Source organism: Leuciscus leuciscus (genome assembly GCF_965113295.1).
Source record: "Leuciscus leuciscus genome assembly, chromosome: 14".
Classification (NCBI taxonomy): domain Eukaryota; kingdom Metazoa; phylum Chordata; class Actinopteri; order Cypriniformes; family Leuciscidae; genus Leuciscus; species Leuciscus leuciscus.
Window position 1 is genome coordinate 38,921,012 of NC_138738.1, and position 22,144 is coordinate 38,943,155.

Genomic DNA, 22,144 nt, shown 5'->3' on the forward strand with positions numbered 1-22,144 from the left:
ATGAAAACCCGTATAATTACACAAGAAGAAAAGCACTTTCTGTTATGATTTATTCATACATGTCTTACATAGCACCATCTTTTTAAAATGTAACCCAAAACAATTGGATTTCCTGGTGAAGACTTATAAAATACAAACACTTTATGAAAACTCTGGTGCAAAATGGGAAACAAAAGATTCTCTCTCTCTCTCTCTCTCTCTCTCTCTCTCTCTCTCTCTCTCTCTCTCTCTCTCTCTCTCTCTCTCTCTCTCTTAACTTCCAATGCTTTAAAGGTGCAGTAAAGCTATATGTAATTTCTATGTGATCGAACAATTCCCTACTGTATAGTATTCACAGTGCAGGCAAAAAGTCCCCAGATGACGTAGGCTACTTCTTCAGGTGAGATTATGAAGTGTGCATATGGACACTTTACTATCCCATAAGGCCACGGGAGAGGATTTATGAATGGCAGTGAAACTACGTAACTGACGTTGGTAGTGTCACAAGATAATGATAACATGGCGAATGTATTACATTCATACTCACTCATACTATATAGAACATACTTTTTAGCAGTTGTGAAGTAATTACGGATTCACTTTATTTTGATGGTCACTTTAACACATTCTGTTGTCTATAAGTAACATTGCACCTACATGTCTACTAACTCTCATTAGAGTATTAGTAGAGTATGAGTAGACTAGTAGGCCTAGGGTTAGAATAAGTTGACATGTAGTTGCAAAGTTACTTAAAGTCAGTAGTGTCGCTTACTGCACCTTTCTGCTGCTCTTCAAGTGCTCTGGTGCTTTTTGACTGGGAAATGTAATGTTTTTTGGGGGGTTTTGGCACTTGCTATGTGAACACACACACACACACACACACACACACACACACACACACACACACACACACAAAATCATCTAGTGAAATATTTTGGTACTGCGGCCAAATAAAATCTCACTGAAAGCTTGAGATATTGTTTTTGAAAATATAGATTTCATATAAAAAACTTTTTTTTTAAACTTTTTTTCACTTCAGCAATAATTTGCCAAGTGTCGTCTTTAAAAAGAGATCAAACTTGAGTCTGTGCTTTAGACCTGAAAATTTAATAAAATTTAGTCGTGAATCTTGAATATTTTATGCTCAAAACGTGAATAAATGGATAATAACTACTGCATAAATATAATATAGTACCATAAAATCCCATAAAAAATATTAAATAAAAAACATTATCAAACTAAAATATAGTAGTACATTCCTTTCATTGAAATAATGCGAAGAGCTTAGGGTTAAATAGGGGGAGGAAATGAGGAATTGTTTGAATGGTGGTTAGAGACATTACAAGTCTAGTGAACTATGCCTAATAAATGATGTGTAATGTGTATTTTGGATTGATATTGATATATAGCAGTGATATCGAGGTGAAGAGCTGCCAGTAGGGAACACAATCTCATGTTGTTGAGTATCTAGGGTGTGTCACAGAGGACATTTGTCATGAAAACACATCGCCTGAGGGCTGACTTTAACACAGGAGTGTGTAAGATATACTTTATCATCTGTTTTCACATTTTAAAAGTTACATTTTCTTTGCAAATTCCACTTAAACATATGGGTCAATGATGAAGTTCATTAACTTTGATTTAATTATGTTTACAGTTCACTCTCATCCATCTACTTCTGCTGAATGTACATTAGGAAATACAAGGATTCATTGTAATGGTGAGTTCATTTATTACCTGTTATGAAACAGTGAATGTGGTCAGAAAACAATGGCAAATATCAGATTAGTCTGTAACGCTGCATGTAAATGTTTATATGCTCTATAGCAACAGTGTTTGGGAAAGGCTTCCTCTGTCGGCACATGAATTGTAATGTCCTGAGGTAATCTACTAGTGTTTATGTTGATAACACCCTTCTGGTCATTATTTGAAGTAGATCAAACAGGTGCAAGTCTGTACAGTGATTAAACTGAAGAAAACTTTTAATGGGGTCATTATTTTAGGAATAAAAACAATACGATTAAAATGAAGGACCATATTTCAGTCATATGTGGACGGACCCATCACTCAATAGGCATCATCATACATTTTCACTTTTGAGAATAGATTTGGCTGCTTATAGTTTTAAGAACTGCATTTTTTTTTATTCTTAGAATTTAAAACAATTCAAATTAGATTCTTCGTCTGAGCCTTTTGCATTATACAGACTGAAAACACTCCATCCAAGATTATAGCATATTTTTTAATGAAAAAGTAACAGCTGAATATAAAAATATATTTGAAGCAAAAATGCATGTAAAATGTTTAGTCTCGCATCTAAAAATCTCACTGCCACATTGCCGTCTCTTCAATGCATCATTTTCTTTCTTTTGTTTTTTAAAGTATAATATGCAATGTGGCTCCAAACACACATCCAGGAATGCGCATGCTTCCGTGTCCTACAAATGAAAGGATTGCACACTCCGTTCTGTGCTTAAAGACATGCGGTGCGTGTAGAGTATGTGCTGCTAAGAAGCCAGAAACATAGTGCGGCTTTTCACATTCTTAGAAAAAATACAGTATATAAAAGATTGTGTAATACTCTCTGAATAATGAGAAGTAGAAGGAAAATAGATGATTTCACATTCCATTTTTTCACCAGCGTAGACTCTTATTTTCCGATGATGACGTTCCTGTATCCTCTAACGTGGCCCAGCTTGTCACTGTCAAAATCCACCACGAGTTTGCGCAGGCCGGACTGAGTGGGAGTGAAGTAGATTTTAACTTTGGCCTCCTGCCCAGGTTCGATGGTGGACTCCAGCCTGAGACGAACAAATATTTACACGTTAGAAATCTCACAGATTCACCTCTGTTCATATCTCTAGTCTGAATAGTGTTTATTCAAATATAAACTATAAGACACTAGCAAAGAGCAGTGTGTGATGATTCCTCGCTGTGTTTAAAGGTTCAGTCGGTTCTTAAAGTCCGAGACCACTTTGAAAATCTAGGATTTGAGGAGTTTTGAAAAAAAGTTAAACAGAACAGCTGAGATGATAAAGTCTGATGGTGAATTATTAAGTCACATGATTTGTTTAGGTAAAGACTTTTTGGATGCACATCTACAAATGTATTAGTTAAATGTGTTTTTATCGTAATATCTTCTTGCCGAATACAATTTTTCCATCACAAGCAAGCAAAGTTTATGTACACTGTAAGTTTACGTGCATTTTGTGAACTGCATTTGCATCTTGGTGCTTCTATACAGTATTTATTGAGGTGATATTCCAAAATGTGCACAAAATATGTGAATGGAAGCCCCAGGCTAGTGACTTGTGTACTGTATATCACACACAAACAATAATTTAAAGTGGCCCTATAATGCTATTTTAAAGGCTCCTAATTTTGTTTTGGAGTCTCCTACAACAGGTTTACATGCACATTAATTTTCTCATGATATCCAATGCAGCATCAGCATCATCTGAAACGGTTCGATCGAAGATTCAGTCTCTCTAAACCCCGCCTCTCTGAGAGCTGCTCTGCTCTGATTGGTCAGAAACCAAATGCTCATTATCATATCTGAATCTCAACTCTTGATCACAGTGATACGAACAGTAACGATGGCGTGGGTTCGATGACTCATCAAAGTGGATTTGCTTTGTCAGCAGAAATCAGCGTCTTCTCGACATGAACAACACGAACCAAACTCTTCCAGTCTCAGATAAACTACAGTGATTGAGGGCGGAGCTAAGAGACGCTGTTCAGCCAATCAAGACCAGAGGCTGGAATTATGCAAATTAGTTTCAAACCTACAGGATCATCAGGAAGTGAGACTGGAATTACTGACGACTCGTTTCAGTTCAGAATCACTTCTTTCTTTTGGGAGACAATAACTCCATTCATCTGCACTTTGACCTTTGAAGCTTTTGACAGCTTTTGCATTCACATACAGCTTTATTACACACTACATTGAAAGGGAATACCTGAAAACCACAATAAGGGCACTTTAAGCTGATTACCCAAACTCTGCAGTGTGTTTGTAGCCATCGTTTCTCACTCTCTATTGCATTTTCTCGTTCCACTAAAGACAGTTTGTGTTCTTACTTCTCGGTGATGCTGCTGCCGCCCGTGAGGTTGGCGCCCTCTATGGTGAAGCAACAGCTTTGCAAGGGTTCGGGCAGCGGGTTCTGTAAGGTCAGCTCTGCCGCCAGCTTACGGTTCTCTTTGGGTTCTCCCAGAATCTAGAACAACACATGAATGAATGAATGAATGAATGAATGAATGAATGAGACATTTATAGGTAACACTTTATTTGGATAGTCCACTTTAGACATTCTAACTATAAGTAACTTTGCAACTACATGTCAATAACTCTAATTAGAGTATTAGTAGACTGTCTGCTTAATATCTGCTAACACTTTATTTTGATGGTTCACAAACAGACATTCTACTGACTATAAGTAACTTGGCAACTACAAGTCAACTTATTCTACTAACCCGAACCATAACCATAACAGTCTACTAATACTCTAATGAGAGTTAGTTGACATGTAGTTGCAAAGTTACTTATAGTTAGTAGAATGTTTAAAGTGGAACCCATTTATAAAGCGCTTTCATACTGTACACCCAAAGCGCTTTACAGTCATATCAGGGGATCTCTCCTCAACCACCACAAGTGATACATCAACATCAACATACACACACATCAACATACACACACACACACACACACACACACATCAACATGCATCTGATAGCTTGTGCACGCCTGGCGTTGTCATGTCCACTTGTGATGGAGGTGAAGGTGGTCGTACCCTGATTTTGATCTCGGGCTCGTCCAGCACGATGTCCCGCATGGCCATCATGGCTTCCCTGGTGCCGTGGTCGATCAGCAGAGCGCCCAGGCGGATGAGGTTATCCTCCATTAGATTATTACAGTACTTACTGTAGTTCAGCCTCAGAGGAACCTTCCTCTCTGGAACAAACACACAACATAATCAAACACTAACTCAATAATACTAAATGGAAAGTCAATATCAATTATGGTTAATATTATATACATATAATAAAAAATAAATAAATAGTTATTACTACTACTGCTAATAATAATAATTAAAGCATGTACACAAATTATTATAAATAATTACAAAAAATAGGTAACACTTTATTTTATCGTATCCTTGTTACACGTCACATGTAGTTACTATAGTAATAACTATAAATTATGCATAATTACAACCCAAACTAACCCTAAACCTAATCCTAATCCTAACCCTATAGTAAGTGCATGTAGTAAATTAATATTACTCAGCACTTAAATGTATAATAATACTGTAACACATACACCTTAAAATACAGTTTAACCAAAAATTATTGTTATTACTACTAATACTAAAAATCAATAAAAATAAAAAATTAAATGTATTGAATATTGGATATTGGATAACTATATAAGAAAATTTAATTAAAAATAGCCATTACTTCTGTTCTACAAAAGCCATAAGCCACTCCAAGCCATGCGTTACAATCACTTTACCATTACAATAATACCATTACAAACATTACAATACTGTATGCATATGCACATGTATGTAAATGCTTGGCCAATGCATTGCTAATGCACTTGAGGCAAGAGATTTCATCAGATGCATTTGGCTTTGCATTCTGAATCACACACACACACACACACACACACACACACACACACACATCAGTAATGAAAGCGCACCTCCTCCAGGAGCCAGTTCCACATTGAGCAGGTCTTTAAAGCCACACTCTCGGCCCACGACTCCGTTATAAGACACGGCCCGCGACGCAAACACCAGACGGCACTTCTTATCCACCTCGGTGTTATTCGTCGCTATCGCAAACACGTCAAAGTCGCAGCCCTTCCTGATCCCCGAGGACAGCTTGATGCTGATGTGAAGCCCAGAGTTCGCTTGCTGCTGCTGCAACTTGTTCTGGTGGTTTGCTTTCTCAAAGACCCGCCTCTCCTCCTCAGAGCCTGGAAGAGGTTGTGGAAATAAGAATAAATCTCCTTATGTTGCGATACTGAAAGGAAGTGCACTTGTTTGTTTATCCCTACCTTCAGGATATTTGTACAGGTGTGTGATGTCTTCTCTCTCATCTCGGCCCACGCTCTTGGTGCTGATCTTCTGTCCCACTGTTTGGTCATTCACGATCTTTCTTGTGTTTCCATCTTTATACCTCAGATAGTGCACTAAGTCTGCGTTCACCTCCGCGAACACAAACGCAGCGTCGTATTTAAAGGTGAGCTCTCCCTCTTTAATGGCCCGCACAGGAACCGGCCCGCAGCAGAACACACCTGAGAGAACACACACTTCAGATGAGGCTAAACCTGTTCACAAGACTAAGTCAAGTCATCTTCATTTATATAGCGCTTTTAACAATGCAGATTGTTCCAAAGTGGCTTTACAGAGATACAAGGATAGTTTAAAGTAACAGAGATTGGTTTGGCTTTATAGCAGTTCTTGAATAAAGTTATTTTATTATATTTTTTTAAATATTTAATATTTAATTAAAATTATATTGAATTATATCTATCTATCTATCTATCTATCTATCTATCTATATATATATATATATATAGTACCAGTCAAAAGTTTGGAAACGTTACTATTTTTTATGTTTTTGAAAGAAGTCTCTTATGCTCATCAAGCCTGCAGTTAAAAAAAAACAAAACAAAAAAAACAGTAATATTATGAAATATTATTACAATTTAAAATAATGGTTCTCTTTTTTAATATACTTTAAAATGTAATTTATTTTTGTGATGCAAAGCTGAATTTTCATCAGCAAGTACTCCAGTCTTTGGTGTCTTATGATCCTTCAGAAATTTTGTTTTGTTTTTTTTAACTGCAGGCTTGATGAGCATAAGAGACTTCTTTCAAAAACATTAAAAATAGTAATGTTTCCAAACTTTTGACTGGTACTGTATATATATATATATATATATATATATTTGTTCTATACTTGTTGACACAGTTTAAAAAAAGATTTGTTTTCCTGGATTAAAGGGAGGGACAGAATCCTCTCAGGTTTCATTTAAAATGTTTTAATTTAAGTTTCAAAGATTTATAGTGTTATGGGTTTTGAACAACATGAGGGTGAGTAAATGATGACGGACTGCAAAAAAATATTTTTTTACTCAATATTTTTGTCTTGTTTTCCAGTACAAATATCTAAACATTCTTAAATCAAGATACATTTACTTGAGTAGCAAAATTACAAAAGATATTACATTTTGTTTCCTGATTATTTTGTACAAAATTAAGTGTTTTTGCTTAAAACAAGAACAAGTATCTTCCATTGAGGTCAGAAAAATTCATCTTGTTTTCCCTTTGAATTAAGTTTAAGTAATTTTTCTTGTTTTTAGCATAAACACACTTAATTTTGATAAATATTTCATAAAACAAGACTCAAGTCATTTTGCTTCTCAAAGTAGATTCTCATTTTGATATTTGAACTGAAAACAAAACAAAAATATAAAAATTTTGCAGTGCAGAATGTTCATTTTTGGTGAACTATCCCTTAAAGTTTGAGAAAGTTTGATTTCCTGTATGACAGGAAGAAGAGAGTCTACACACCTTCACTTTTCTCCTGTGGCGTCGGGTCACTCGCCTGCCAGCCGTCGAATCCTGGAGGGAGATCGGGTCGGGTCATCCAACTCTCAACCCAGCAGTGGTAGTTCCTACAGCAGAACATGTTTTAAAAATGTCTTGAAGTGTCCATATATGTGCTTTTTAACCTCATTTTTGAGTTTTTATATTTCTAAACTGTAGATTTTGATTGACAAATCACGTTCTGCATGAGTTATTTTTATAAAAGTGTTTTAAAAGTAGTCATACCATATCATATCTTTGGTGCTGCTGCGGTCTAGTTCACCTTTCTCGTTGAAGAAACGCTCGATCACAAGGTTGCTGTTGGTATCATGGGCAGAATAGTAGTTTGTGACCACTCTGCATGGGATTCCCAGAGCGCGAGACACTGAGGACAAACACAACAAGAACCTGCTTCATCTGTTCCTCATTTCTCTCGCTTTACACACTATAATGCACTGCATCTCAACTGCTTTTCCTTTAGACATTGACTGGAGGCCTAATGCTGAACCAAAACTGTTTATAGTACAAAACTAACAAAACTGTCCTTAGAATGAAACAAAATAATGAACGGCACAGGCCCGACAACATGCAACATTTTGTTACAGTGTAATGTATTTAAATACTGAGGGTAACACTTTATTTTACAGTGTCCATGTTACATATATTACATGTACTTACCATAGTAATAACAGTAAATTACATGCAACTAACCCTCAACCAAATCCTAATCCTACCCTAACCCTATAGTAAGTACATGTAGTTTTACTCAGTACTTAAATGTATAATTACACTGTAACAATGACACCTTAAAATAAAGTGTAACCCTACTGAGTGATATTTATTAACTACATGTACTTACTATAGGGTTAGGTTTAGGATTAGATTTCAGTTTAGAGTTAGTTGCATGTAATTATACATAATTTATAGCAGTTATTACTATAGAAACTATATGTAACGTGTAACAAAGTGCATGTTACCATTATTACCATGCCAGAATAGGAACATTTGCACTTTTGTAGATGCATAAGGAAACAGTGATTTAGCATCCAAACACTGAGTCAAATACTGTATTATACTAAATTACCATTTTAGTGAAAACTGTCATTTTTTTTGTTGTCATTTGGTAATATGGTTAAAAATATCACCAGATTAACTTGCCATCCATACAATTTTGCCCCTCCACTTTGGAGGCTAAGATATTTCTGGTACTTTTGCTGGAATCTACGGAGACCCTAAAGGGACACGGTGAAGGAAAATAATATGAGATGCGATGGAATGCAAAGTTTGTCAGGGGAAAGCAGGCATTTTGTGAGCATTTTGCGTTCCCCTGAGAAACGTTGCGTTCACTTGCATAATATCTGCATTCCCCTGAGAAACTTTAAGTTTGCTCGCAAAATGTTTGCAAATTACCGATCTTTGCAAATGCAACATTTTTCTGAACGCAAACTTTCTCGGGGGAACACAAACATTTTGCAAGTGAACATAAAGTTTCTTAGGGGAAAGACATTTTTTTGCAAAAGAACGCAAATGCATTGGCAAAATATTTTTCATGCCATCTCAAATTTTTTCCTTCACCATACTATGTTTTATTACTGTAACAAAGTTCGGCAGAAGCACGTTCAGATATAATCTGCCCAGTCAGTGCGAGAAGAGGCTTTTATGCAGATCTGACTTAGCCCAGCACGTCAAATACTCATGTTTTATCCTGTATCTGATTATATGCAAGTGTGAACTAGTGAAGTCACTTTAGGGGCTCCGTAGGTTACAGTGGGTAACCAATTGAGAAGCACTACATCATCTAATAGGGTAATATAATACCTGTACAGTTGATGGCTGCAAAGACCCAGCACTGTCCATATTTCACCCCCATACAGGAGGTGTTGTACCAATTCCTCAGGATCTGAACGCTTCCCCTCCAGAACATGGGACTCACGCCTCCTTCAAACGTGTTGTTCCAGCATCCCTCCAGGACACCATCGTCCCTATCGTTACTGTTAACCTGGGGCGGAAAAAATAATCCTAATCCGTCCACTGTCTTGTAACTTACAGAAAATCACATGAAATGAGTGTGAATAATAATTTTATCATGGAAAAACATTTATCATTTTGTTCCAGAAACAAGTGAGCTGCCTACCTGGACATCTGATGATGCAAACGTGGATGATATAAATTACGCTGCATTATAAAATATATTGTTTTGGCCAAATTTCAAGGCAGCAAAGAATCATTCTAATATGCGGATTTGCTGTTCAAGAAACATTTCAACGTTGAAACATCAATGCTGAAAACTACAGACCCCCTAAAGGTGATTCATATATATTTTTATGTTTATGTTTATGTGCACTGACCATAGCACTGAGCACTCGTGTGACATAGATGACGTTTCTGCGCCCAGAACAGTCCTTCCCAGGGTTCCTTTTGTGTTTGGGGTTCATGTCAAGGATTCTTAAACAGATGTCCAGTATGCCCTCCTCGAACTACAGGACAAAACGCAACAGAGACACAATTAAAACATCTTGCACACTTCGTTTCACTAAAACAGGTCATTTTTTGCCTAAAATGCCTGTACGAAAAAAATAAAAAATAAATCTGAGATCCAGCGAGCAATTAAGATTAAATGGCTAGGCACATTCTCAAACTCCTGCTTCCAGATGTTTTGCCTGAGGAAAAGACATCGGTCATCCTGCATGTGTTCCAAATACTCAGAAGAGATTTCAACAATGCCTCAAACTTCTGCATTTAAAAACCAGAGATCTCAATATTAACATTTCCCAGAATATTCTTTTAATGATCCACATGAATTAATGTGCCATATTTACAAAGCAAAAACAGGCTTTATTTTCTTCATGCTTTTTTTTTTTTTTTTTTTTTTTGGGTGATTTGGATTATCGTTAGCTAAAACTTTTTATGTCAAGTTACATTAATTGAAATATAAATTAATGTTAACAGAAATAAAATTGGAGAGGCACTTCAAGAGAGTCCACACACTCCACCAAAGACAAGAGACGTCAACAAAGCGAGATAAAATCAATGATTTTACTGAAAAATGCGCCAAACGTTTCGATCACGTGACCTTATCAATGCCAAGTTCGCAATGAAAAATTACAATGTAATTTTTGCCTTTTGTTCAATTTAATTAATATAAATAAGCTAAAGTAACATGATTTTTAACATTTTGTTACAACTTAATTCATTGTGTTCAATCCACCTAATATATTTAAAACTGAAGTTTACTTAATTAATTTGTGTGAAAACTACATGAATAATTTTTGTTAACAACTAGCTGGACAGTGGATCTGTAGTTCCCAGCATGCTTTGCAAGGGACTGCATTAGGAGGAGGGTAAATTTAGGGATTAAAGTGTTATTTTGTTTTTCAGTAAATGGAAAGATGTTGTTAGTTAATGTTAGTGTTTAATGTTCAGTTATGTTAGAAACTTAGATGACTTTCTGTAATGTTTTTGAATTTTGTGGTTACCATAATGCAGAAGAGTGGTGACAGGTATACTTGGAACTATATATGTATTAAACCTCACATATTTATTGTTACAATGTAAAAAGTGGTTTTAATTAATTGAACACAAGTCACTGTCATTGGAAGTAACTGTAGAGTCAAGGTAGATAAAATGATAATGTTGGCAATTGAATCTAGGCGGGATAAAATTTAAATGTAGTTAACATGACAACATTTTCTCTATGAATGTCAAAACTTTAGGAAATGACAAAAAAAATTTAGTAGTCTTTTTGACTAATTGATTTTAAGTTCATACAACAAGATTACAACAAATAATTTCAAACTAATTAGATTTTAGTTTTAGATTTTAGTTTTAGTTTAGTTTTACTTTATCCCACAGATATTTTTATATAGCATGTTAAAGTTGTCACTTTTTAAGGGTGAGCAAAAACGCACCGTTTTGTGTCTGTCCCTTTAAATGCAAATGAGCTGCTGCTCCCGGCACAGAGGGCGGAGCTTCAACAGCTTGCACTCACACAGACATGCACTGAAAATTTCTAAAACTTTTAGCCTTTTATGTTCAAACCGGAGTCAGACAATGATGGAGAGACTCAAGAAGAAGTGACAGCATGTAGAAGCAACAGGACATTTCTGAATGGTTAGTTGATGAATTTATGTAGCTGATGTGTAGTTATCTTCTAGTAATTGATTATCATATTCTGTCTTGATAATCTATAAATCGTGTTCCCGGGGGCGGGGTTTATGTAAATTTTAGGCTTGGTGATGTCACTAACCCGGGAGGAATGTGGTGTAGTCTCTACCAGCCGTTTGTTGTAGTCCTTAAAAAGTCAATTCTTTAAAAGCAAATATCTCCCTTTGCTTTGAACTTTGAGCGTTGTAACCTTGGAGATGTTGTTTATGCTCAAACAGCAACATTACACACTAACTAAAGTTAGAAAAGTGAAATCATAATCAACCACCCCTTTAATTGAATTAAGTTCGTTCAACAGCTCTTTTTTTTTTAATGAGTGTCTCCGCTGTCGTGTGTTAGACGGTCTTTAGAGCTCATTTAGTTGGTGAGATCATGAGATTATGAACACGTGTAATCATGCATGTTGGTACCTGTCCAAAGTACCAGGCTAACGGGATGGGGTGATTGGTATCGCCCCTGAAGATGATGCCATCCTGGGCCAAAACATACTCCGCCAGTTTCTCCTCGCTGTCCATGTACACCGCATCTCCTGTGAGTCAGATTATGGGTTGAGCATGCAGAGATCTTATTAATAAGGAACAGGATATCTGTGTCTATAACCCTAAGGCGTGTGTGCATCTGTTTGTACTCACTCGGACACCAGGGATTGAACAGCAGTATGAACTCAAACTGGATGCGCTCATCTAGCGTCAGGACGTATCGGCCGATGGGAGCGTCGGGTGCGGGACACACAGACAGACACACGGTGTCTGCGGGAGGACTGGTCACTGCAGCGCTCCAACACGAGCTGTCGATCTCATCACTGAGACCGAACACGGCCCTGGTCCCGTACTGCTCCACCGGCTGAGGGCCTACACCATCACAAACACATCACTGACTGACCAATCTTTACAGAACTGCCAACACAGGCTCATTTGAAAAACGTACCTGTTGCAACATTTTTGCAATACCGTACGTACCGATACGTACATATCACTGCAGTGACAGTAATGAACACTAGAGGCAGTAAAACAGCAAGCACTTTTAACCGGTTTCACACACAATTATGATTACAGGGGCAGATTATGGATTAATAAAGACTTATTTTCACGCAGATCTATACACAATTATGTTATGACCTCAAAACACTTTTGTTTTTCTCATGAGAACTTCAGTTATTGATCTGAACTGAATCAACACAAGCTGAATTTCTTTACAGCTGAATTGAATTCTGTTTTCATCATTGATCATTATTTTCCTGTTTTCACTGTAAAGCTGCTTTGAAAAAATCTGTATTGTATTAAGCGCTAATGCGCTATAGAAATAAAGGTGACTTGACTTCCCTTTTCTGATGTAAGTTTAAGATCTGTGTGTTTGGATAGTTTCAAATGCAATTTTGTGGAAATTCCCCACAAAAATATTCAATGCTGTTGCCTCACTTATAAAAGTGACCAGGGAAGATATACATATTTTATTTATTTTCCAAATAAAAAAATAAAAAAAATATTGAGAAGATTAAATTTATAATGTTACAAAAGATTTATATTTCAAATAAATGTTGTTCTTTTGAACTTTCTAGTCATCAAAGAATCCTAAAAAAATTAAATGTATCACGGTTTCCACAATAATATGAAGCAGCTCAACTGTTTTTAACATTGATAATAATCAGAAATGTTTCTTGAGCATCAAATTCTGAAGGATCATGTGACACTGAAGACTGGAGTAATGATGCTGAAAATTCAGCTTTGATCACAGGAATAAATTACATTTTAACAACATAGAAAACATTGATTTTAAATTATAATAATATTTCACAATTACAACAAGCTCATTTTCATCTATTTGATGGTGAATCAAATTCCCAGCTAACAAAAATATGGTCTATAAATTTTTGCTAACGTTTATATTAAGTTATGAAATCGTTATTTCTGATTGTTCTCTGAACATTAAAAAAGTCCAGTTTAAAAAAAAAAATTTTTTTAAGTCCTTGCTTCTGTAAACGTTAAGGAAACATTCCATTCTTCAAACATTATGTTACTCTTAAATGTTCTCTGAACGTTCTGAAACAAGAAGTAAGATTTAAAAATGTTAGACGAACCTCCAACTAAAACATTTCAGAAAAAAAGTTCCATGAATGATGTATTATGTTTTTGTGCTAATATTTAGAATTAAAGACCAGATAACTTTGAACGAAAGTTCTATTAACGTTACTGGAAGAGCATTTGACAGACTCTTGCCAGAGCCTTAGGGATGTTCTGAGAACGATTACTTTTAGCTGGGATCTTAAAAGTATCCTCTGAAAATGCAGCTGCTATAATGTTGCTTCGCGGCACGACAAACTTTCCACAATCAGAAGGAGTCTATAGGGATGCAGTGTTTAGTCTTGAGTTCATTAGGCCTGACATAAAGGCCACATTGTTCCAAACTTAAAGATATTCACAGATTCAATCAGCGGTTTGAAAGAGAATGTTTCTCAATGTTCCCACCAAAATTCCCCTTATTTTAATCCTAAAGGCAGTCAGGAATGTGTCTACGGCATCAGTCTCTGAATCTCACATCTCGCTGAGTCTATGACCCCTGCGTTTAAAGGGCACACACTGGAATTGTGTGCTCAGACTTGGGAGTATTCCATAAGCCCCCCTCGCTCCACATTTCCCGTCAATACAACAGCGTAACTTAAACAACAGTGTCAGCGAATCTGTTGATCTTTTTCGGGAAAGAACTGGAGACACCCAGTTTGTCTGGGTGTAACAATTAATGCTTGTCTGATGACCTCTTTAAAGTCACCATGAAATCAAAATCAACAATTCTTGTGTTTTTTATGGAACATTGCAGTTTTTATTCTAAATGATTTATCGGTGCACATCATTATTGTTGTAAATGCATGTGCCTCGTAATCTTTAATCAAAACAACAGCGAAATCTCTTCTCTGATGATGAGGGCGGGGCAACCTGTCACTCACACGAGATCCACCAATAGCAAACCACAACCAACCAATCAATTCCTGACAAAATCAAGCCCCGCCCACATTTGTTCTTGTTCCAGAAGCGTTTCACTCAGATATACATCACAATAGAGCAGAAAAGACTAGTGCGACTTCTGTTTCTTCTCTACTTTATTATCACATCAATCTGAAACTTTATTCAAAAATGGTGCATTCTGATTGGTTTCTGCAGTATCATGATGGATAGCCCCGCCCACTCTGAAATCTTCCCCTGTACATTAAACAAATAATCTTCTGATTGGCTGACTGTGTCATAGTTCTGAACAGACAGACAGTCTGGTTTGGAGGTGTCACTGCATGCAAAAGACATGTTTGTGCTTATTAAACTTATTAGAAATAGATTTTTATATATACATTGGCCCATGAAACTTAGACAAAGAGAGTTTTCTTAACGTTCACCAAAACAAATAGTTTTGTACTTGACACTGATGATAACTTCTATAGGGATTTACATGGGCGATATCGCGTCACAAATTCCGTTGAACGAGCCAGAAGGTCTTGTTTTCTTGACATCAGAGTTATCTGAGTCTGAGCAGAGTTTTTCCTGTCGGTTACACACTGCGGTCTCAGTAATGTCTTTGTTATCTCTTGTTCCAGCACCTCCTCTCAGCTCTAACACGGCAGAATCTATTACATGGAAAAGTCCAACAAGATCCCTGACAGTGTTAACATTCATCCTCAACATCAACTTCTTGATCTTTAATAAAGAAGGAACTCGATCTCTTTGGAAAATAAAACTGTTGAACAATTGCTTCTGAAATAATTCCTTCCTACATAATATAGTGTGGGGATGTGGAGATAGGGAAGAATGGATTATTACGACAAACAACTATTTCATAAACATTGGTGTCTTTTCCATATTGCTATCTCAGGCATTTTAAAAAAGCGATGAGCCTGAGCGTTAAAGTGAGTCTGAGTAAAACGAAAATGAGTTTCAGAAAAAAATTGGGTTAATTCAGTAGACCTCTGACAAGACTGTCAACACTATTATTAAGTGCATTAAATAATAATAATAATAAAAATAATAGCTCACCAAAATAATCACTTATCTTGACTTAACTTATCGTGCTTTAACTATAGTAAAAAGATGATATAAGTCATCCCTGGTATTCAAGGGTATAACTTTGGTTTGAGAAGTGTGGGGGGGGGGGGGGACACAAAATCGGGGAACATTTTTTCGATTTGAATCATTTCCTGCATTTACATACAGTGGTGATGCAAAATCCAAGAAATAATTAAGTTGATTATAATGATAAATTCTGCCAAAATGAATAGTAGGCTACTAAACTATGTATAACAAAAAGATGTCTTACTTTTTTATTGTTTAATAGGGGCTGATTGCCAAGACTTTTATAAAGTCAAAAATGTTCACCATTAATGTTTTGTGTGTAAATAAAATTTAAATAACGTGAGACCCAATTTCCACTGTAATGTAAAAACAACATAAAGACAGTATATTTTAAATAATTGTTTAATGGCATATTTTTATGAATGAAGGCCAGTATCACTGATATTAATATAGCTATACTGATGTCTCGATGAAAATAATTCCCCCCCCCCAAATTTTAAACAATTATTAGGCTTCAAAAATATAACAACTTTTATTTTAAGTGAACTTTAAACAATCCTCACATAAACCCATAATAAATGTCATATTTACCTGTGCCCTTCCTGTCTAACAGGTACGAAATATACAGAAATTGAATACGTTTTTCAAATAGTCTGCACTGCATAAATTATAAATTAAATATAGATTAATCCTTATTAAAGCTACAAACGTTATTTAGTCAAGATCAGTGAGTAATTTGCTCTGTTCCCTTTGTTCTTTGGTTAACTTTACTGACGCTGCTGACAGGACCTCAAGCATTTAATTTTCTCATTTACTCTTGACTTTCATTTCAGATTTTATTTAACTCATTTAAGACTGTTCTTGTGAGGATACTCGACAAAACGGACATTTTGGCATAAATGTGTGTGTTATTGTTCGTTCAAGCGCGAAAGAGAACTGGATTCTGTCGCATCAGGACATTCACAGACAGCGATACCTGCTCATTAGAACCTTAAGTGAGCTATTTTTAGAGTGTGGACGCGACGTTCCTGGACGCGGACGCGCGCATCGGCACAGGCTCTCTCCGTGGTAGCTTTAACTGGCCAAACGTGGTGAGCTGGTCAGTCTCTACACTGATGATTTTTAAAGTGTTTTGACCACTTGGTCATGCTTGCTGAAACCAGCTAAGATGGGAAAACCACCATAGGCTAGGGTTTAAGGCAGATGTCAGCAAACCTGACGTCAAAAACACACTCTGAATTCCTCTGCCTCTGTAAACACACACACACACACCTGAGCCGCTACATTACCTGTCTCTGCAGTGATGCGTATCTGACTGGATCCAGGCTGGTAAGAGCCAGAGTTCAGATACAGGCTAATGGTGAAGGCCTGTCCTCGCCGTACGATCAGCCGATCCGTGCCGTTCAGCTCCGTGTGGTGGTCCGTGTTATTGAAGTCACACGCCAGATCCCAGGTGCCGATGTCTAGAGCTGAATGAACAGAGGATAGAGATCTTTACAGCTCTCCATGCATGAACATGACCACACACATCAAAATCCGGGACTTTATCGATAAAAAAACCGATCATTATACAAGTTTATACAACAATCCTCCAATGTTTGCTCAAGACAAACTGTCCGTCTGTTTAGTAGTGTTGTGGATTTTCCAGTGAGTCTTTTTGCATGTTAAATCGTTTTGCCAGTAAGTAGCGATAAGATACCGTACTGTATTTATACATGAGTCTCAATCGTTCAACAGCTTAATTCATAACACTTCATTCGGGAAAGAAACAAGTGACTGTTATTGTGACTAAGTCATTGAATCATTCATTCAACCCATTCATTCAAAAACGCAGATTCATTGAATGAAACAAATGACTCGAATTATATATCATTTTGTATAGGGCAAATGACTTGAATTGTGAAAATTTTTCATCAGTGTCGTGAGAGAATCCTGCGATCTCCATTATAAGCAAAGAAAGATCAGGATTCTCAATTTATCCAGAATCATGCAGCTCTAGTTGACATCATCAAACCCTTATTTATAGCGACACACTTCATCACATCTAATCAATTCCCAATGGATTCAATTAAAGGGATACTCCACTTTAAAATGAAAATTCTGTCATCATATACTCACCCTCATGTTGTTTCAATCCTTTATGAATTTCTTTCTTCTCCTGAACAGAAAGGAAGATATTTAGAAGAATGTCAGTAACCAGACAGTTTCTGGTCCCATTGACTTCCATAGTAGGAAAAAAGATATACTATGGAAGTCAATGGGACCAGAAACTGTCTGGTTACTGACATTCTTCTAAATATCTTCCTTTCTGTTCAGGAGAAGAAAGAAATTCATAAAGGATTGAAACAACATGAGGGTGAGTATATGATGACAGAATTTTCATTTTAAAGTGGAGTATCCCTTTAAGTCTCATCCTACATGCCTCTTTAAATATCCAGTTTTACTATGACCTATCAAATTACAGAAGTAAAAGGGCTTTTGAAGAGCATATAGATATATTAGCACTCCCATTATGCATGCTCTCCAAGGTTCTTCTAAAAATACAAACCTTGTGGCCTTGTTTCTGCACTCGTTAGTGACCAGATTTAGAGCAAACTGCTTGACCTCCCGCTGACCAGCATGTCATTCATAGCATTTAGGAGACAAGAGCTTAAATTCCCTATTTGCTCTGTTTACATTCTGCACATCTATTTTAGGAAGCTGAGGTTTGACTGCATTAAAGGTGAAGTTAAGGGGGAAACACACTGGGGGAAAAGGGAATTTCACTTACTTTCCCTGCGGCATGTGCTTTGAATAAAAGTCACAATAAGTGTGTCAGTTATAAGCAAACAAATAAAACAGCACTAAAATCAGGCCATGATTCAGTGGATCTGGGAACCGCTCGTCTAATGTGATTATAAAGTGAAGTTTTTGCACAATGCACAGATCTGTTCTGTGTGCTTCAGGTCTGCTGAGACTGAGATGCATGACTGTTTCTAATAAGAGCATTGGTGAAGAATGCACAGCTCATGTGAAGCATGTTGATGTTTAACAGATGCCGTCTTCAAGGACACTGAGACATGTCTGAACTTTGAACTCTCTCAATGAAGCCTATCATTTCTCATTCATCCTTTCCTTATGCTTTTTACATTTTAATTTGATGAAATTGTATTTATAATTAATACGTTAAATGTGAAACTTTTCAGCACAGAAAAAAAAAATTAAGAGTCTTAATCAATGTTTGTCCTGTTTGATATTAAGGTCTTGTTCAGATAAACTAACTTTTTTTTTGTCCCTAGTTCTTTGGTTTCAAGATGCCTTCAAAATGTCATTAAATATTGAGTAATTTGTGCCCTGCAGTGTTCTGGGGTGCAAAAAAATATTGTAATAATGAGATGGAATTTCTGCAATGACATCATTATAATACCAACAATATTGTGATTGGTCTTTATTAAACATCTGGGTTACGTGATATTAATGGAAAGTTTGAGGAGTCTTTGTCTATCTATCTATCAATCCATCTGAAAGGAGACAGAAAGAGGAAGGTTAGAGACTCGTGGGAATGCGGATCAAGTTTCTTTCTTTAGTGTGTTGTAAACCAACTCTGCGGTGAGAAAATTAGTCTCAGAAAGTGTGTGTGTGTGTGTGTGTGTGTGTGTGTGTGTGTGTGTGTGTGTGTGTGTGTGTGTGTGTGTGTGTGTGTGTGTGTGTGTGTGTGTGTGTGTGTGTGTGTGTGTGTGTGTGTGTGTGTGTGTGTGTGTGTGTGTGTGTGTGTGTGTGTGTTTAATGGGGTACGTGCGCAGTGGGGTGTTCTCTGTTTTTTCTCAGTAAACCCTCTGTCGTAATCTTTACCACATCTTTAATTGTGGTCTAAAGAGATGCCGCCTCCATCAGTGTGTGTGTGTGTGTGTGTGTGTGTGTGTGTGTGTGTGTGTGTGTGTGTGTGTGTGTGTGTGTGTGTGTGTGTGTGTGTGTGTGTGTGTGTGTGTGTGTGTGTGTGTGTGTGTGTGTGTGTGTGTGTGTGTGTGTGTGTGTGTGTGTGTGTCATCGCTGGCTTACACGCCTCTGTTTAGCTTTCAGGGTGATGCTGGTGATATTCTGAGTGTATTGTAGACTGAACTGTCTGCCAGAATAAACTATAGCGAGCCTCATAAATATCTGCCCGCATTTCAATGAACAAGTGACCGGATGAAGAGCGGAACAACAAACAAGTGAAAGAAGATTTTATAAGCAGCTGAGAGAAATAATGAGTCTTTGACTCTCCTCCCTTATTAAATTCTTTGCTGTAATTTTCCATTTATGGTTCGGTCACTGGTGTACTATTTTAATCATTATGACCCTTGGTAAATATTTTTAGTGGAGTGCCTGTAAACAGCTGTCTGTAGATCTGAAGACATCATGTGTGTGTGTCCTACAGAACCTCATTCAGCAGCGACGTTTACATACAGTGGAAACTACAGTAGCCTACACAGCAAACAGGAAAATAGACACCACACCCGCCACTCATGACATGCCATATATAAACCCCAAACTGTAAAACTAATCACAATGTACTATTCACACAGAGCAGAGATGCTTAAATGAACATCTCTGCTTCATTAGGGGTGATAAAGAACTACAGTCAATGAAACTGCTAAAAAATTAACATTCACGACAAATATGGTATGAAAAGACTGCAAATAAATACAGTAGTTGCTGTAAACAATCAACATGTGCATTTAATAACATGTGATTGACCCATCATGGAGCGCGCCCACACACACAGTAAATGAATTAATAAATGAATGAGAATTAATGAAAGTACAAATGCATTTAAATCTGTCAATAAAGTAGGATATATAAAACACATGCGCTCCATGTTAACATCAGGTAACCTAAAGTGGTGGTAACATCAAATTTGCGGGCTTTATTCAAATATATGATTTAATATTAATTATTTTGCATTAGCCTACGTTTGCACTTGCACTCTAAAAGTTTTAAAGGCCAGATCAGATTTAATAAATTCATATGGCAGCTGCTGCACAAGTTAACTTTTTATACTGTTATGCAAAACAGATTTCTTATAGGCTCGATGCATGTGGGAAAAACATATAAAACAAATATTACTTCATTCATAGAATCTTAAAGTTTATAAACACGAATAGAGTGTGAAACGCACTTACCCATGTTAATACTGTAATGTAGAGAGTTGTTCTGTGTTCCAGCGGTGTGTGTGTGTGTGTGTTCAGTCAGTGATAGTCACTGTGTGCGCGCTCTCAGACACGCGCGTCTTTATTGTCCGGCGCGACGCGTCAGAGCGGGTCACGCCCACGCGCTTGTAAGAGCAAGCGGACAGTAACACACATACCTGTACATTCAGCTCAATCATTCTGTATTAACCTCACTATTTTATCGTTTCTAAATAATATTATTTTAAAACTTTAATCAAAATGACAATTAAGTGAATTTTAAATATTTGTTTCTGCTTTGGTTAGAGTGGATGTTTGTTTTGTCATGACTCCTGCTGCTACAATGAAAACTTACAAAGAAAATCTGATCAACTAAACATTATTTCAAGTGTTTTTTGTTTTTTTTAATTTGGGATGCATTTCTCTGTCCCCACTTTCCATCCTGCGATTCTTTGTTGTTGTTATAAAATCCCTTTAACTAGCAAAAGCCAGTCCTGTAATGAGAAAATCCTCAAGAAGTGACATGATTTTGGTGGGCAAGCAGCAGCACAAACATCCGTAAGGATTGAGGAATGTGAAATCTTGAGATCACACAGACAGACAGGTCAATTCTAACATATTCATTCTGTGGTTTTCACAGGATGTTTTGCAATAGAGTTGCTCTGTTTTTCAATGTGATTAGTTCACTTTCATTCAAAGTTTACAGAATGAGTTTGATTCTTTTTGCTACTTGGTGTATCCAAACAGTCATCCAAACAGATTGTGATGATGATTTTCTTAATTCATATTTTCTTATGCATATGATTTTTCTCTTTATTAAAGGAATAGTTCACATAAAAATGAAAATTCTGTATGAATTTCTTTCTTCTTCTGAACACAAAAGAAGATATTTGGAAGAATGTAGTAGTAGAAGTATTTTTTTCCTAAAATGGAAGTTAAAGTGGTCCATCAACTCTGGTTACGACATTCTTCAACATATCTTCTTTTGTGTTCAGCAGAAGAAAGAACTTCATACAGGCTTGAAACAACTTAGGGTGAGATGACAGAATTTTTATTTAAGTGAACTATTCCTTTAATTCCATGCATATAACCTCCATCATATTTTCAAGTATTTAGTTCATTTATGTTTATCCTTCATTTTATTTGATATCCACTTGTATTCATTTGTTCATATACTTTAAGAGATATATCTGGCTCGTTTCCA

The 22,144-nt window shown here is 36.5% G+C and overlaps 1 protein-coding gene across 1 annotated transcript; it reads right to left on the reverse strand.

The window, feature by feature from the left end:
* Positions 1–1,687: 1,687 nt before the first annotated feature.
* On the reverse strand, positions 1,688–21,053 carry tgm2b (transglutaminase 2b). Its single transcript, XM_082136143.1, has 13 exons — positions 20,935–21,053; positions 17,083–17,262; positions 12,374–12,592; positions 12,152–12,270; positions 9,926–10,054; positions 9,396–9,576; positions 7,824–7,962; positions 7,563–7,666; positions 6,041–6,280; positions 5,684–5,959; positions 4,770–4,930; positions 4,060–4,196; positions 1,688–2,780 (listed from the first exon to the last, which is right to left on the reverse strand). Exons 1-13 carry the CDS (start codon positions 20,936–20,938, stop codon positions 2,630–2,632), a joined length of 2,040 nt encoding a protein of 679 aa, XP_081992269.1. The 5' UTR covers positions 20,939–21,053; the 3' UTR covers positions 1,688–2,629.
* Positions 21,054–22,144: the final 1,091 nt, after the last annotated feature.

What these genes read in the sequence shown, in the direction of transcription:
- tgm2b (XM_082136143.1), bottom strand. An exon ending in GTTCAATCCCTGGTGTCCGA is followed by an intron (nt 12,271 to 12,373) that starts GTGAGTACAAAC and finishes TCTGACTCACAG; the next exon opens with GAGATGCGGTGTACATGGAC. An exon ending in GGCAGCAGCATCACCGAGAA is followed by an intron (nt 2,781 to 4,059) that starts GTAAGAACACAA and finishes TGTTCGTCTCAG; the next exon opens with GCTGGAGTCCACCATCGAAC.